At 38.8% G+C, this 14584-nt stretch overlaps 1 protein-coding gene across 1 annotated transcript; it reads left to right on the top strand.

The window, feature by feature from the left end:
* The first annotated feature begins 11423 nt into the window (after nucleotides 1–11423).
* On the top strand, nucleotides 11424–14172 carry LOC111403595 (G-type lectin S-receptor-like serine/threonine-protein kinase RLK1). The gene has a single exon (XM_023032161.1). The coding sequence runs from the start codon at nucleotides 11466–11468 to the stop codon at nucleotides 13875–13877; it is 2412 nt and encodes an 803-aa protein (XP_022887929.1). The 5' UTR covers nucleotides 11424–11465; the 3' UTR covers nucleotides 13878–14172.
* The last annotated feature ends 412 nt before the right edge of the window (nucleotides 14173–14584 follow it).

Genomic DNA, 14584 nt, shown 5'->3' with positions numbered 1-14584 from the left:
TTAGACATAACTATAGGTACGACTACTAGGACCACTGTCTTCTTTGTAATAGATGGCCCTACTAGTTACAATGTGCTCCTAGGAAGAGATTGGATACATGGAAGTCGCTGTATACCCTCGTCGCTCCATCAATGCCTGATCTTTTGGAATGAAAAAGGCGAAGCAGAGGTGGTACAGGCCGATCATAGGCCTTTTGTCGCAGAAGCAAACTCGGTGGAAAAGTTCATGTACGAAGGAAACTATAGACCTGTCAGAGTAGTACAAGACGGGAAAGAAACTCAGGTTATCGCGCAAAGCGAAGAACCATTCTTAGTAGACGCACTCACTGAGATGTTCAAATAGATGAGGCCAAATATAGTGGCCCTGGAAGAGCCAGTAATTGGCAAAAGAATAATTAAGGAGTCTTGAATGGACTTTAAGTTACAAAAGCAAATGGCAAACATTCAGGCCTTCAAAGCCAGACAGATAGCTTTCAATAAGGAATGCAATGACAAGGCGAAGGAAGAGACTGCCCTAAAAGCGCTGAAGGACAAGTTGGCAATATTCGAGTTAGAGCAAAGCATTGGCTGAGAAGTCAAGAAGGTGGACTGTTTGGAAGAGGAAGTATTTACAAGAGAACTGGACGACGAAGTGATGCGGATTGCCAAACCTAGATACGCTGAAGCACAAGACCCTCTGATCAAAGTAAATATTGGCGATGAAGGAGAAGATCACCCAACGTTCATCAGCCAAATGCTCGACCAAGAGGTTAGTAACAAATTAATCACTTTGTTAAAAGAGTACAAAGATTATTTTGCTTGGGAATATGAACAAATGCCTGGTTTAGATAGAGATTTGGTGGAACATAGGTTACCAACTAAGCCTAATTTTAAACCTCATAGGCAACCTCCTAGGCGTTTTGCTCTTAATGTACTCCCTGAGATTAAGAAAGAGATAGAGCGATTATTGAAAGCAGGTTTTATAAGAACAGCCAGATAATATTGTGCCAGTACTAAAAAAGAATGGTAAACTAAGGGTGTGTATAGACTTTAGGAATTTAAATATAGCTACACCCAAAGATGAGTATCCAATGCCCACGGTGGATTCTTTAGTAGATTCAACTGCCGGACATGTCATGTACTCTTTCATGGATGGGTATTCAGGATACAATCAAATTTATATAGCTGAAGAAGACACACAAAACTGCCTTTAGATGCCCTGGGTCTCTAGGATGTTTTGAATGGATGGTTATACCTTTCGGCCTAAAAAATGCTGGGGTAACATATCAAAGGGCAATGAATTTAATCTTTCATGATATGATAGGCAAGTTTGTTGAGGTGTATGTAGACGACATAGTAGTCAAGTCCATTAAAGAAGAGGACCATTTCGAACAGTTACGATGTTCGTTTGAACGAATGAGGCAATATAAGCTAAAGTTGAATCCCTTGAAGTGTGCATTTGGTGTTAATGCAGGGAACTTTCTTGGTTTCTTAGTACACAAGAGAGGGATTGAACTTGATAAAAATAAAGCGAAGGCTATCTTAGAAGCCAAAACACCTAGCAACAAAAAGGAGTTGCAAAGGTTTCTAGGCCAAGTAAATTTTTTAAGACGCTTTATTTTCAACTGCGTAGGGTGAACTAAAGTCTTTTCGCCGCTATTAAAGCTGAAAAATCAAGACGAATTCGTCTGAAAAGAAGAACATCGAAAGGCTTTTGAAAGCCTGAAGACATATCTATCAAGTCCACCAGTGTTGGTGTCACCAATCCAAGGACGGCCAATGAAAGTGTATGTGTCGGCTAAAAAAGAATCAATAGCTGGAATGGTCGCACAGGAAGATCAATTTGGTGAAGAAAGGACAATTTACTACTTAAGTAGACGGTTAACGAAATGTGAATGTAATTACTCTGCTATTGAAAAATTGTGTCTTGCATTGTATTTCACATGTACAAAATTAAGGGCTTATTTATGGCCCGTAACCGTTTATTTAATTTCTAAAGTAAATTTAGTTAAGTATATGTTCTCGCGCCCTATTTTACATCAAAGGGTAGGTCTTTGGACACTAGCTTTATCAGAATTTGAAATACAATATATACCTCAAAAGGCAGTCAAAAATCAGGCTTTGGCTAACTTTCTAGCCGATCATCCATGCCTTGACATGCCTGAAGAAATCGAACTAGAAATCAATTCGTTCGAGTTAAAATCTTGGGTGTTGTATTTCGATGGGTCAAAAACCTCTAAAGGTGCAGGAGTAGGAGTAGCATTGATTAATCCTTTAGGGATTTGCTACAAGTTTGCATTCACCTTAGACAGAATGTGCACCAACAATCAGGCCGAATATGAAGCCTTAATTGTAGGCCTAGAACTAATGATAGATATGAGAGTAAGAAATGTGATCGTTCGGGGCGATTCTCAATTGGTGATACATCAATAGATCGGTGATTTTAAATGTCAAAGTGATTCCATTATTAGTCAATATGAGATCGCCCAAGAATTATTAGAGGAATTCGATCAAGTAGAACTTCAATGCATTAATAGGATATTTAACGACGTGGCAAATGAGTTAACCCAAATGGCTTCAGGGTACTCAAAGGTCTTGAATTGGAAGTCTACTTGTGAGTATGGAACCATATTGCCCGTAACTCAAAGAAGGGCGAGAAAAATTGAACTTCACTGTATACAAGATGGAGATGCAGTGGATTGGAGAACAGAGATTAAAGGGTTCCTTAAAGAACCTAATGGAGGGATTAGTAGGAAAACGAAGCTATGTTTGCTGAATTACACGCTAATAGATGAAGAGTTGTTTAAGAAACGCTCTGATGGTGTATTACTAAAGTGTGTAAGTTTGCAAGAAGCCAAGACGATCATGGCTGAAGTGCACGAAGGGATATGTGGAGCTCATCAAGCTGGCCAAAGGATGAGATGGTTAATTATTAGGAGTGGATATTTTTAGCCAAAAATGGGAGAACTATACGTTCAGTATGCAAAAAGTTGTTTAGCATGCCAAAAGCATGGTCCAATACAAAGGGCGCCAGCACGAGAGATGACACCTATTATTAAACATTGGCCGTTCAAAGGTTGGGCGATAGATCTGATAGGGAAGATCTACCTCCCATCGTCCAAGCAACATACTTTTGTTATAGTTGCAACCGACTATTTCACCAAATTGGTAGAGGCGGTACCTTTGAAAGAGATCACCCAGAAGAATGTTATAGAGTTTATCCGTGATCACATTATTTATAGGTTTGGAATTCCACAAACTTTAATGGTAGATCACGGAACATCTTTGAATGGGGATCAAGTGAACAAATTTTTGAGCAAGTTTGGGGTTAAATTAGTAAACTCCACACCATACTACGCTCAATCCAATGGACAAGTGGAATCTTCTAATAAGATTCTAAAAAATATCATCAAAAAGATGATAGATGAAAACGCTAGAAATTGGCACGAATGTTTGAACAAGGCCTTATGGGCCTATAGAACATCACCTCGGTCAAGTACCAAAGTTACTTCTTTCTAACTTGTTTATGGACAAGAGGCCGTTTTGCCTATGGAAATCAACGTGCAATCTATTAGAGTGTGCTTGCAACATAAGTTGAATGATGATGAGTATGCCGAATCACTAGTTCAAAATTTATTGAGTTTAGACGAATTGAAGTTGGACGTCTTAGATAGGTTGCAAGTTCAAAAGCAAAGAATGGCTAAGTTTTATAATAAAAAAGTTATAGCCGAGTCGTTCAGCCTGGGTGAACTAGTTTGGAAGATGATACTCCCTTTGGATAGCAAAGATATAAAGTATGGGAAGTGGTCGCCCAATTGGGAAGGACCATACAAAATAAACAGTGTGTTGCCTAATGAAAAGTACCACTTGGAAGATTTACACGGCACCAAGCACGTAAGATTCATTAACGGCAAATATTTGAAAAAATATGTTCCTTCTTTATGGGAATGTGAACAGATAAAAACATAACCAAACATTTTGAACGATCAAAAGATAATAAGGTTAGAGCGAAATACGTTCGAATAAAGTTCTTTATTATCAAACGTTCATTACAAGAATACAAAAGATACAAATAATGGATGTGCTACAAAATACAACTAAAGTAAGATGATCTCCCGGTTGATCGCTGAGTAAGCTTCACACCGCCTTCCTAAATGCATCGCTGCAATGGTGGGATTGTCGAGTAAGAGGGTGTACTGGCCTCACCACCTTCCTAAATGCATCGCTGCAATGGCGAGCAAAGAGGCTGAGAAGCACTCTCAGCAGGCAAGCTGAGAAGCACTCTCAGCAAGCAAAGCAGCCCACAAGCAGCCCAAAAATTGCCTTCCATCATTGACTCCTTGTGAAGAACAAAGAGACGGTGGAAAGAATTTTGCAGGAAAGAACTTCGCTGCTGGCCAGAAAATATTTCCTATACCTCCCATACCAAAGGTGACATCAAGGTAAATAGTAAGGTGGGCGGACTAGATAGTCCATTTTTGGATCAGATTGATCGTCAAAATGCCAAGAAATGGCAGCAAATTGGTTTCGAAGAAGAAAATGAAGAGATGAAGATAGAAGATGAAAAATGCAAAGCATTTATAGGGGTGAAGATGAAGAGACAGAATATGAACAGCCACATTTCTGTCTAATAAACGGAATTAAATAGTCCAAAGTCTTGGGAAAAGCGTTGGAAATATCAAAAGGAAATGGGCAAGATTCTTAGTGCAAAGCAGTTAAGTGCTTAAAGAATTGATGACTAAAAAATAAACGTCAAATAAATGCACAAGAAGTTAATGTTCATTAATGATGAACAAAGTTACAAAGGGAAAAATCGAATTACAAAAGAAAAAAAGACATCATATGTCTTAATTACAGTCTACCCCATACGAAACGAATTCGTTCCCTAAGTTTTTCCCAATCCTCGTTCTGCCGAGAGGAAGTGATGTTCAATTCAGCCGCGACATCATCATCAACTTCCAACTTCTTGTACTGCTCGACCAAGGACTTAGTTCGCTCAATTCCCTGGGAGGCGTTGAGCTTTTTGGCAGCCATTCTCGCCCTGCAGTTGTCCATTTTGGCTTGAAGTTCCCTCATCTGAGCAGCCAAACTAACCATCAAAGAGTCTTCAACCATGACTTCGGAGGAGATTTCTTTCAACTCGTCCTCAGCCTTGTTAATCTCCATACGCAAAGACTCTTTCTCAGCTACGGTTCGAAGATATTAAGTACGCTTGGCCTTTAGTTCAGCATTCTTGGCCAGCATAGAAAGGACCTCGGAATGGATGACCTTCAACGTGGCTTTAAAATCGGCAGAAAGATTGAGCGACGGAAGCGTCAGTGCTTGCTCCAACTTCGCACTCAAGTGCTCAAGTTCATCCTTGTGTCTGGCAGCACTAGCCTTTCCAATATCCATATCCATGAAGGATACATACTCAAATACCGACTCCTTGAGGAACTTCAAATCTTCCTCTAAAGAAGCAGCAGGACGATTAGATGGAGCAGGGCGAGACGTTTGGACTTGCCCCCAAGAAGCGAACAAGTCTTGGATGGAAAGCACAATCCTGTCAGCATCCTGCAAAGGAAATTGTCAATACTAAAGATGCTCACTATAACGAACAAAATAGAAATAGAAGTGAAGCAAAGACTACCTCATCAACAATCGTGGAAGATGGCATGCCCTCAACCAAGTCTGCCACCAACGACTCCTCCATTCGTGAGGACTTTCCCTTGTCTGAGCGAGAAGATGTTGCCACAACGGGCGGACTCCTAGGAGTATCTACAAAACTCAAGAGCAACAAATCAGAAACCAACAGCATGAGCAAAGGTAAGACATCAAAAAACTGAATTACCTTCTGCTTCGATGTTTGGGGGGTTGACGCTCTGGGAAGAAGGTGACTCATCCATGGGTTGTGATGACGACTCTAGGATTGAAGATGTCTCTTTAAGCGTAGTCCCCTCATCAACCGTTTTGGATGAAGTAGCCTCAGCAGAGGATGATGGAGCAGGAGTTGTCGATGCCAAAGCCTTTGAAGGAGAGGCTGAGCTTTTCTGAAAAGTCCAAAAGATCATCAGCACACAGAAAAGTTTCAAATATAGGAAAATATACTTGTAAGTAAACCAATTTAATTACCTTCCTCCTGACGATAAGAGGGGCATCATCATCATCATCAACATCATCCTCCAGAATGGGAGATGCTGAGGCTGGCCGTTTACGGCTTGGAGCACTCTTGGCCATAGTAGGCTTGGCAGGGAGAGAAGAAGATGGACGAGCAGACTGTTTAGTGCGACGAGAAGGAGAGGGGCTCCGAACAGACAAAGGAGTGACCAAAACAGGAGGAGGAGAAGAAATGCTCGGTTGGTCTAATGAATGAAAGGCACGATTGGCATCAGTCGCAAATAATCTGCGCTTCACCGACGGCCAGAGTTGTTCAAAAAGAGGGTGAATGGTGTGGCTAGAATTGAAGGGGGCCAATGAAAAATGACTGGTTAAAAGAAGATTACGAGCATCTATGGCCTCTGCCTCCGCCTTAGTAATGATAGAAAACGGTCAACTAAGTTCCTTGAATAGCAAGGAGAAACAGGCCAAGTTTGGCCAAAACCAAGCTGACGAGCAAAAAATTGGGGAGCATAAATCTCTACCCCCGCTTTGGCATTGGTCCCAGTTAGAATATCATGAAATAGCTCCCTCCCGGTTAAAAACTGGATCCAAATGAGCAAGGAGGTGCTTGGGTTATCTATAGTGGAAGGGGGATGTACATAGTTTGGAGTCAAAAAAGGAGGAAAAGGAAAAAAGGAAGGGATTGAATCCAAAGAATAAAAGAATGAAAAAATGTCCTTTCTGGACATATTTACAGGAGTTAAGGGCTCCATGGCTAGCCCATAACAGCTAGCATAAGGGCGAGAAATGGATGGAGCACCAAGCGATGGAAAATAGGATCTCAACCATAGTTGAGTGAACCAAAGAGGTCCACTGTCAGTGGGAGATGCACCATTCTTCAATTGAGTTTGAAGAGAAGCCATGCCTCTATAAAGGGTAGCCAAAAATAAAGAACATAAATTCAAAGGCCTGCCACGCGCCAATTCGTGCGCTATGGGTAAATAACTCAGAGAGGGCTTTATACTTGGCATGCACAAAACATATTTACAAAGCCAAACTAAAAGGAAGGCCACTCGCTCAGTATGGGTAGGCTCAGCGCTCGAATGATTGTGGAGGGTCTGTAGGCTTGAATAAGAATCGGTGTAGTTTCTACCAAATTTTGGGGCGCCACCAGAGACTAAGATACCAGGAAAAATGGTATCGCCCAAAGGTGGCAGATTCACTAGGGCGCCAACATCCCTTAAGGTAATAGACATGGGGCCAAGAGGGAAAATAAAGGTGTTATACTCAGAAGACCAAAAACTCAAAGCAATTGAAAAGAGTGCTGAATCAAAAGTAGGGGGACGGATAGAGATTTCCAACAAATCAGAAATTCTAGCGCTATCAAAAAGTGCATTGGTAGGACCATGACCCACAAGGCGAGCATGCTACCTACGAAAAGCTACATCAAATTTAGGCCAAGTGCGAATACCTCTTTCGCGAAGTGGCCACAGCGGCAGAGAGTTTAGAAAATGAGGGCCATGAGTGCAAGGAAACAGCTGACCCACCACCGCTTGTTCAACTGCCTCCGCATTGTTGAAAAAAGGACCCAAGTAAAACTCATTACGTCCAACGTCGGTGGGCGCGAGAAAGCTTGGGGTTATGTATGGGCGACTCAGAAGTCTCTGAAAGTCATCAAAATTAAAGGAATCGCTAGCTTGAGATTGTGAAGCAGCCATTCGAGAAGGAACGAAGCTTTTCAGGGTTACGTAGCAGGGAAGCAAAAGATGAACAGTGAATCGTGATGGAGACGCAAAAAATATGAGGCGTGGTTTGATGGCAGTAAAATGGCGTGTTTGGGGTTTATAAGGGTTTACAAAACGACGCACCTTTTCAAGTTATAGAAGGAAACAATGATTGAAATTCTTGGGAATTTCGAATGTTGCTGGAAACACAAAGTGAATATGGAAAAATTTAATAATTGTTATTAATTCTGCCATATTGGGGGGCAATTGTTGACACATAAAAAATTCAGCCCAAATCGAACAGCCCAAGGAGTGAAGCCCAATTGGAGAATCCCCAAATCAGACAGCCCAAAGAACGAAGCCCAATCAAACAAATCAAGATGAAGGCCCAAATAAGGAGGCCCAAGAACGCGGTAACGCCATCGTCCAAGTTTGCAAGTCGCCCAGAATCTGAGCGAATGGAGTGTCATACAGTTGCCCAGAGTTGTTACTCTATTTTCGTCCAATCCTTCAAGTCGCCCAAGGTATTAACAAAACATAACGCGTCCTGGTTATCAAAAAGTGCAGTTATCAAAGCAGTTATTAAAGCAGTCCTATCACGTTCCACGATTCAAGGAATTCAATCGAAAGCGGTTAAACGATGAAGGGTAATGGCAGCAGTTAAAAGGTGGCCATTACGAAGAAAGTGGGTAGTTATAGGACGATCAAGCAGTTTTTAGAGTAGTTGATCACAAAAAGATCGTCTATGAAGTATAAAAGGGAGAAAAGACATAGAAGCAAAGGACCGAATCCAAAACTCTCGAACAGAGAATATGTAATTTTCATTTCCTTAGCTTTTAGACTTAAACACTTTTCTTTCAGTAACTCGTGTGCTTGAGCCCCTTGGAGGCACGTTGTTTTTCATTTCCAATTGTAAAGTCATCGTCAATAAAAGAACACCCCTTTTTGGGACTTTGTCTCAAGAGGTTTGTTCCTTACACAATCGTCTGATCCCTTTTAATTGTTAGAGACTAACCCGCGCGAAACAACAAAATCAAAAAAATATGAGTTCTTGACCATGACGCTCGAAGAACGTTCTAAATGGATATCATTTAAATTAAATTGAGACTTTGTTTTTTTTTTTGATACAATTGGTAGTAACTTTTGAAGTTTTTGAATTGTTTTTTGTTTGATTTATTGGTTGTATTGTTTTGATATTTTATTACTTTCATGACAATCGATTCATTTTACGTCACATTATCATTATCTTTGCCTATGTATTAAATTTTTGTTCCTTCTATGTTTAGGTACTTCCATATATATAATGTCTAATGTTAACATACATGAAGATCACGAAAAAGAAGTGGATGAGAATGAAGAAGATGACTATAAGGAAGCATTATATGAAACCAGACGGTATTTATGGATGGCAATTCAAGCAATTCTCTACGTCATAAATGATCTTGTGAATAATATGCGTTGTGCACGTATTACACGTTCACTAACTAGGCGACCAAAAACTAGATATGGATATGATTATATACATAAAATATTAAAGGAGGATCCAGAAAACTTTCGACAAGTTTATAGAATGTATCCAGATATATTTCTAAAATTAAGCAATATCATTAGAGAAAAAACGCCCTTACAGAATACTAAGTATATTTGTGTTGAAGAGATGCTTGCAACGTTCCTACTTATTGTTGGTCAAAATACTAGATATTGCTTGATTCGTCAAAAATTTGGTCGATCACATTTCACTACTAGTTGAAGTTTCAACAAGATTTTACAGACATTAAACAAATTTGCGGTAGATATGATGGTCAAACCAGGATTCGTTGTGCCAGAAAAAATCAGGGAAAGTACAAGATTTTATCCTTACTTTAAAGTAAGTGACGAAATAAGAATTATTATAATTTTTATTTTATGTTTTCATTAGTGTTCTCGTGAATTTTTTGTACTGTTTTATTATTTTTAGGATTGTATTGGAGCTATTGATGGTACTTATATTCCAGCAATAGTAACTGGACATAATACAAGCAGTTACAGAAATTGTCATGGAACAATTTCTTAGAATGTTTTGGCCACTTGTAACTTTGATTTGGAATTTATATACGTGATTAGTGGGTGGGAGGGATTAGCACATGATTCTAAAGTGTTCAGTAATGCTTTAACAAGGAGAAATGGACTTAAAGTGCCACAAGGTACGACTTTATTATTTCATTTTTTCTTTTATCTTATTGTTTCATAATTACTTGTTAACTTTACAAGTATTTTATATTCAAGTAAATATTTTTGGGGAGACTGTGAATTTTCAAATCAACGTCAGTTTTTAACTCCTTTTCGAGGTGTCCGTTATCATCTTCAAGATTTTGGTGGTCAAGGTCGTGACCTTGAAAATACAAAAGAGTTGTTTAATCTTCGTCATGTTTCCTTGAGGAATGTAGTTGAGAGGATATTTGGTATATTTAAATCAAGATTCACAATTTTCAAAACAGCTCCTCCATTTCCATATCATACACAAGCTGAACTTGTATTAGCTTATGCATGATTACACAATTTTCTCTGGAAAGAATGTCGGTCCGATGAATTTCCAATCGAACCCGATAATGAAGATTATTCATCTTTTTCGATTAATGAGGGGGAAGACTTTGGACCATTTTTTGAGAGTCAAGAACAAGAAAGAGAGAATGCTAATGCGTGGAGGGCTTCTTCAGTAGCGGACTTGTGGAATGATGGAAATGTTTGATATATATATATATATATATATATCCCGATAATGAAGATTATTCATCTTTTTCGATTAATGAGGGGAAAGACTTTGGACCATTTTTTGAGAGTCAAGAACAAGAAAGAGAGAATGCTAATACGTGGAGGGCTTCTTCAGTAGCGGACTTGTGGAATGATGGAAATGTTTGATATATATATATATATTTGTTGATCATTACTAAAATACCTTTTTTTTCATATTTTTATTATTTGTTAATCTACTTGATATAAGACGAAAAAGTATTTTATGTTTGGTGAAATATTTGTTTTTTTTGGGAAAAAAATTGACATGAAAAATACGATTTATTACTTTACATTTTCGATTATATGAGTTGTGGATGATTTGAATATATAAGAAGTTAAATATATTACATTATATATGTTTAATATATTCTTTTAAAAAATATAAAATGTCTTCAAAAGTCTTCAAAAGTTTTTAAAAGTTTCTAGTAAAAGTCTCCACAAATCCAGGAAAAACTTTTATTAATTCCTACCAAATTCATAGAAATCACTTAAAATTCCACAAAGTCCACAAAAGTCACCCACTTTAAAAAATCTTTAAAAGTCCCAATTGAATATACCCCCTAGTCTTCCGCATGGGACCCTCCTTATGGGTGGGGTTCAATTAGGGGGCGGCCAGCCCCCCTGCTATTTTAGCAAAATCGGAGAACAAATTCACTGTTATACGACTTAGTCCGATTGATGGCGTAGTCAAAAAAAAAATTTTCTGATTAATAATTTAAAATGTATCTCGCCATTATTATCGTCTTGAAAAAGTTTTCCACGAAAAGGACGAAATTTAAAGCATACTTTGAAATATATGAGTTGACTCGACCGTCTTCAATCAAGTACCAATCATCCCCTATCCTTTATACACGGAATTTTTTTTTTAATAATTTGATCATTTGATGTGCCAAATTTTCTCTGACAAATAACAATGGCTTATGCTCTTTTTAACTCCATCTTCTTGATAATATTTCTCCTCCCTCTCTGCGCCTTTTCTCAAAACAATGGTACCATAACTGTGGGTACCTCTATTGTTGCAACAGAGAGATCCACTCCATGGCTTTCACCTTCTGGAGATTTCGCATTCGGGTTTCAGAAACTTCAAAGCAATGATATGTTTCAACTTGCTATATGGTATGATAAAATACCAAATAAAACCGTAGTATGGTATCCAAACGTTACAAATCCTATTTCAGGGGATTCGACGGTGGGGATTGATGCACAAAATGGGCTGGTGCTACGGGATCCTCAAGGCCGCGTTCTATGGAGTACTATTGATATTGTTGATGATGTTTCCCATGGATTTTTGAATGATACTGGAAATTTTGTTTTAGTGCGCAGTGATTCTGTTTCGATATGGGAAAGTTTCAATTATCCAAGTGATACACTGCTGCCTACGCAAATAATTGCGATTAATGATACGCTTGTTTCGCGGAAGTCTGAAACGAATTTCAGTCGAGGCAGATTTTATCTTCGCATGCTTAGCGATGGAAATTTAGTGCTTAATACTCGAAGTGTGCCGACGAATTCGGATTTTGATGATGAGTATTACAACAGTCAGTCTTCTGATCCTGCAAATGCATCAAATTCTGGTTATCAACTGGTCTTCAATGAAAGGGGTTCGCTTTATGTATTGAGGAGAAACGGAGAACGAACAGACCTAACGACGAAGCGCTCAATTCCGACAACTTCGGATCATTATTATAGGGCAATTCTTGATTTTGATGGAGTTTTCAGAACGTATTATTATCCAAGGAGTTCCAGTGGCGATCAAGAGTGGACTGTAGCTGAATATTGGCCATTAAACATATGCATGGAAATCAACGGACAGAAAGGCAGCGGGGCTTGTGGGTATAACAGTGTCTGCAGACTCGAAAATGGAAAACCAATATGCGAATGCCCTCTAGGTTTTTATTTGTCTGAACCGAACGACCCGTTTAGTGATTGCAATCCCAAGTTTATTCCAATCTGTGGTGAAGATGATCAGAAGGGTTCTGCCGAAGACGTATATGAAATGTCGGAGGTTTCGGATACTGATTGGCCATTTTCGGATTTTGAGCAACTAGCCCCTTTCACAGAAAATGACTGTAAAAATGCCTGCCTGAACGATTGTTTATGTGCTGTTTCCATTTACAGGAATAATAGCTGCTGGAAGAAGAAGCTGCCACTGTCTAATGGAAGACTTTACACAGCAATTAATGCAAAGGCTTTTTTCAAGTTCAGGAAAGGTAATATTCCTGTACAAGGGTCGAATTTTCCAACTCCAGAAAAAAAGAAAAAGGACCGGGGAACATTGATACTTGTGGGATCGGTGCTCTTGGGCAGCTCTCTGTTCGTAAACTTCATGTTTGTAGGTGCAGCTTGTCTAGGATTTTTCCTTATTTACAACAAAAAAATCACAAATTTCCGTCCAGTTCATGATACAGGAGTAGTGAATTTGCGGTGTTTTACTTATAAAGAGCTTGCACAAGCTACGGACGGGTTCAAGGAAGAACTGGGGAGAGGTGCTTTTGGAATTGTCTACAAAGGGGTAATGCCAACGGGCTCCAATAGCACCATTGCAGTGAAAAAGCTGGATAGAGTGGCCCAAGATACTGAGAAAGAATTCAAAACAGAAGTGAATGTCATAGGCCAAACTCATCATAAGAATTTGGTCCGCCTGCTTGGATTTTGTGAAGAGGGTCCTCATCGGATGTTGGTGTATGAGTACATGAACAATGGAACTCTAGCAAGTTTCCTTTTTGGTGATCTGAAACCAAATTGGAATCGAAGGATTCAAATTGCACGGGGAATAGCCAGGGGACTTGCGTACTTACACGAAGAATGCAGCACCCAAATCATCCACTGCGACATCAAGCCTCAGAATATACTTCTTGATGAATATTTTAATGCTCGGATTTCAGACTTCGGATTAGCAAAACTTCTGATGATGAATCAGAGTCGTACCCTCACTAATATCAGAGGTACAAAAGGGTATGTTGCTCCCGAATGGTTTAGAAACACTCAAGTCACCGTGAAAGTTGATGTTTATAGCTTCGGAGTTTTACTACTAGAGATCATTACATGCAGAAAAAGCCTGATAGATTTGGAATTTGGAGAGGGAGAAAATCCAATTCTTACAGATTGGGTTTGGGACTGCTTTCAGGATGGAACGCTAGATACTTTGGTTAAAAATGACACTGAAGCTTTAAACGACAAGAAAAGACTAGAGACGTTTGTGATGGTTGGAATTTGGTGTATTCAAGAAGATTCATCTCTGAGGCCAACCATGAGAAAAGTTAGCCAAATGCTTGAGGGAACTCTTGAAGTTAATATTCCCCCTTGCCCATCTCCTTTCGCTTGAACTGGTTAAGATATTAAAAACTTGTCCGTTACAGTGCTTTTTCTTATAACTTTCTGGTCAGTAATTTTCATCTCGAAGTCATCAGCCTTTAATTTAGCTATAATTTTTCAAATATTTATGTTTTTTGTTACCTGCAAGATGATACACTTACTATTGTTGTTGGTAAGGAGACCTGCCTCTGGATTAATCGGTCTTCCACAATATAGAAGTATATCTTGATGAGAAAGTGTTATCTATTGTTGGCTCCTCTACTTGTACGTTTATGTTCACATATATTGAATTCCCTTGTTGCATATCATTGAAGTTAAATTACCCCGTATTATTTTATAAAGTTGCTGCTAACTTCATTCCTAGATAGGCATAAATGATGCTGTTCGAAAAATCATCTCCACTAATTTAATTTACCGAATAACTGTAAAGGAAAGGATTTTTTTCATATTATTATTATTATTTTTTTTTTTAAAGCATTGAATCTGTAAAATAAAGAGTATTATCATGCATCTCTTGGAGATGTAATAATATCCTTTCTAGTTCAAACTTGACAGGTGAGAAATTATTATACTATTAGGTGGGAAAGGAAAAGAAAGAATGCAAAAGTTGTATATTGAAAAAAAAGGGTTTGCAATGAAATAACTGAGAAAAGGTGCGAAAATTGTAAAAGGAAATGGAAGAACGAGAAAGTCATAAATTCAGAAGAAGGTGTCACA

The sequence above is a fragment of the Olea europaea genome, chromosome 11 (genome assembly GCF_002742605.1).
Source record: "Olea europaea var. sylvestris chromosome 11, O_europaea_v1, whole genome shotgun sequence".
Taxonomy (NCBI): Eukaryota; Viridiplantae; Streptophyta; class Magnoliopsida; order Lamiales; family Oleaceae; genus Olea; species Olea europaea.
The sequence above is the reverse complement of the archived record's forward strand: the minus strand, read 5'-3'. Positions and strand labels throughout refer to the sequence as shown.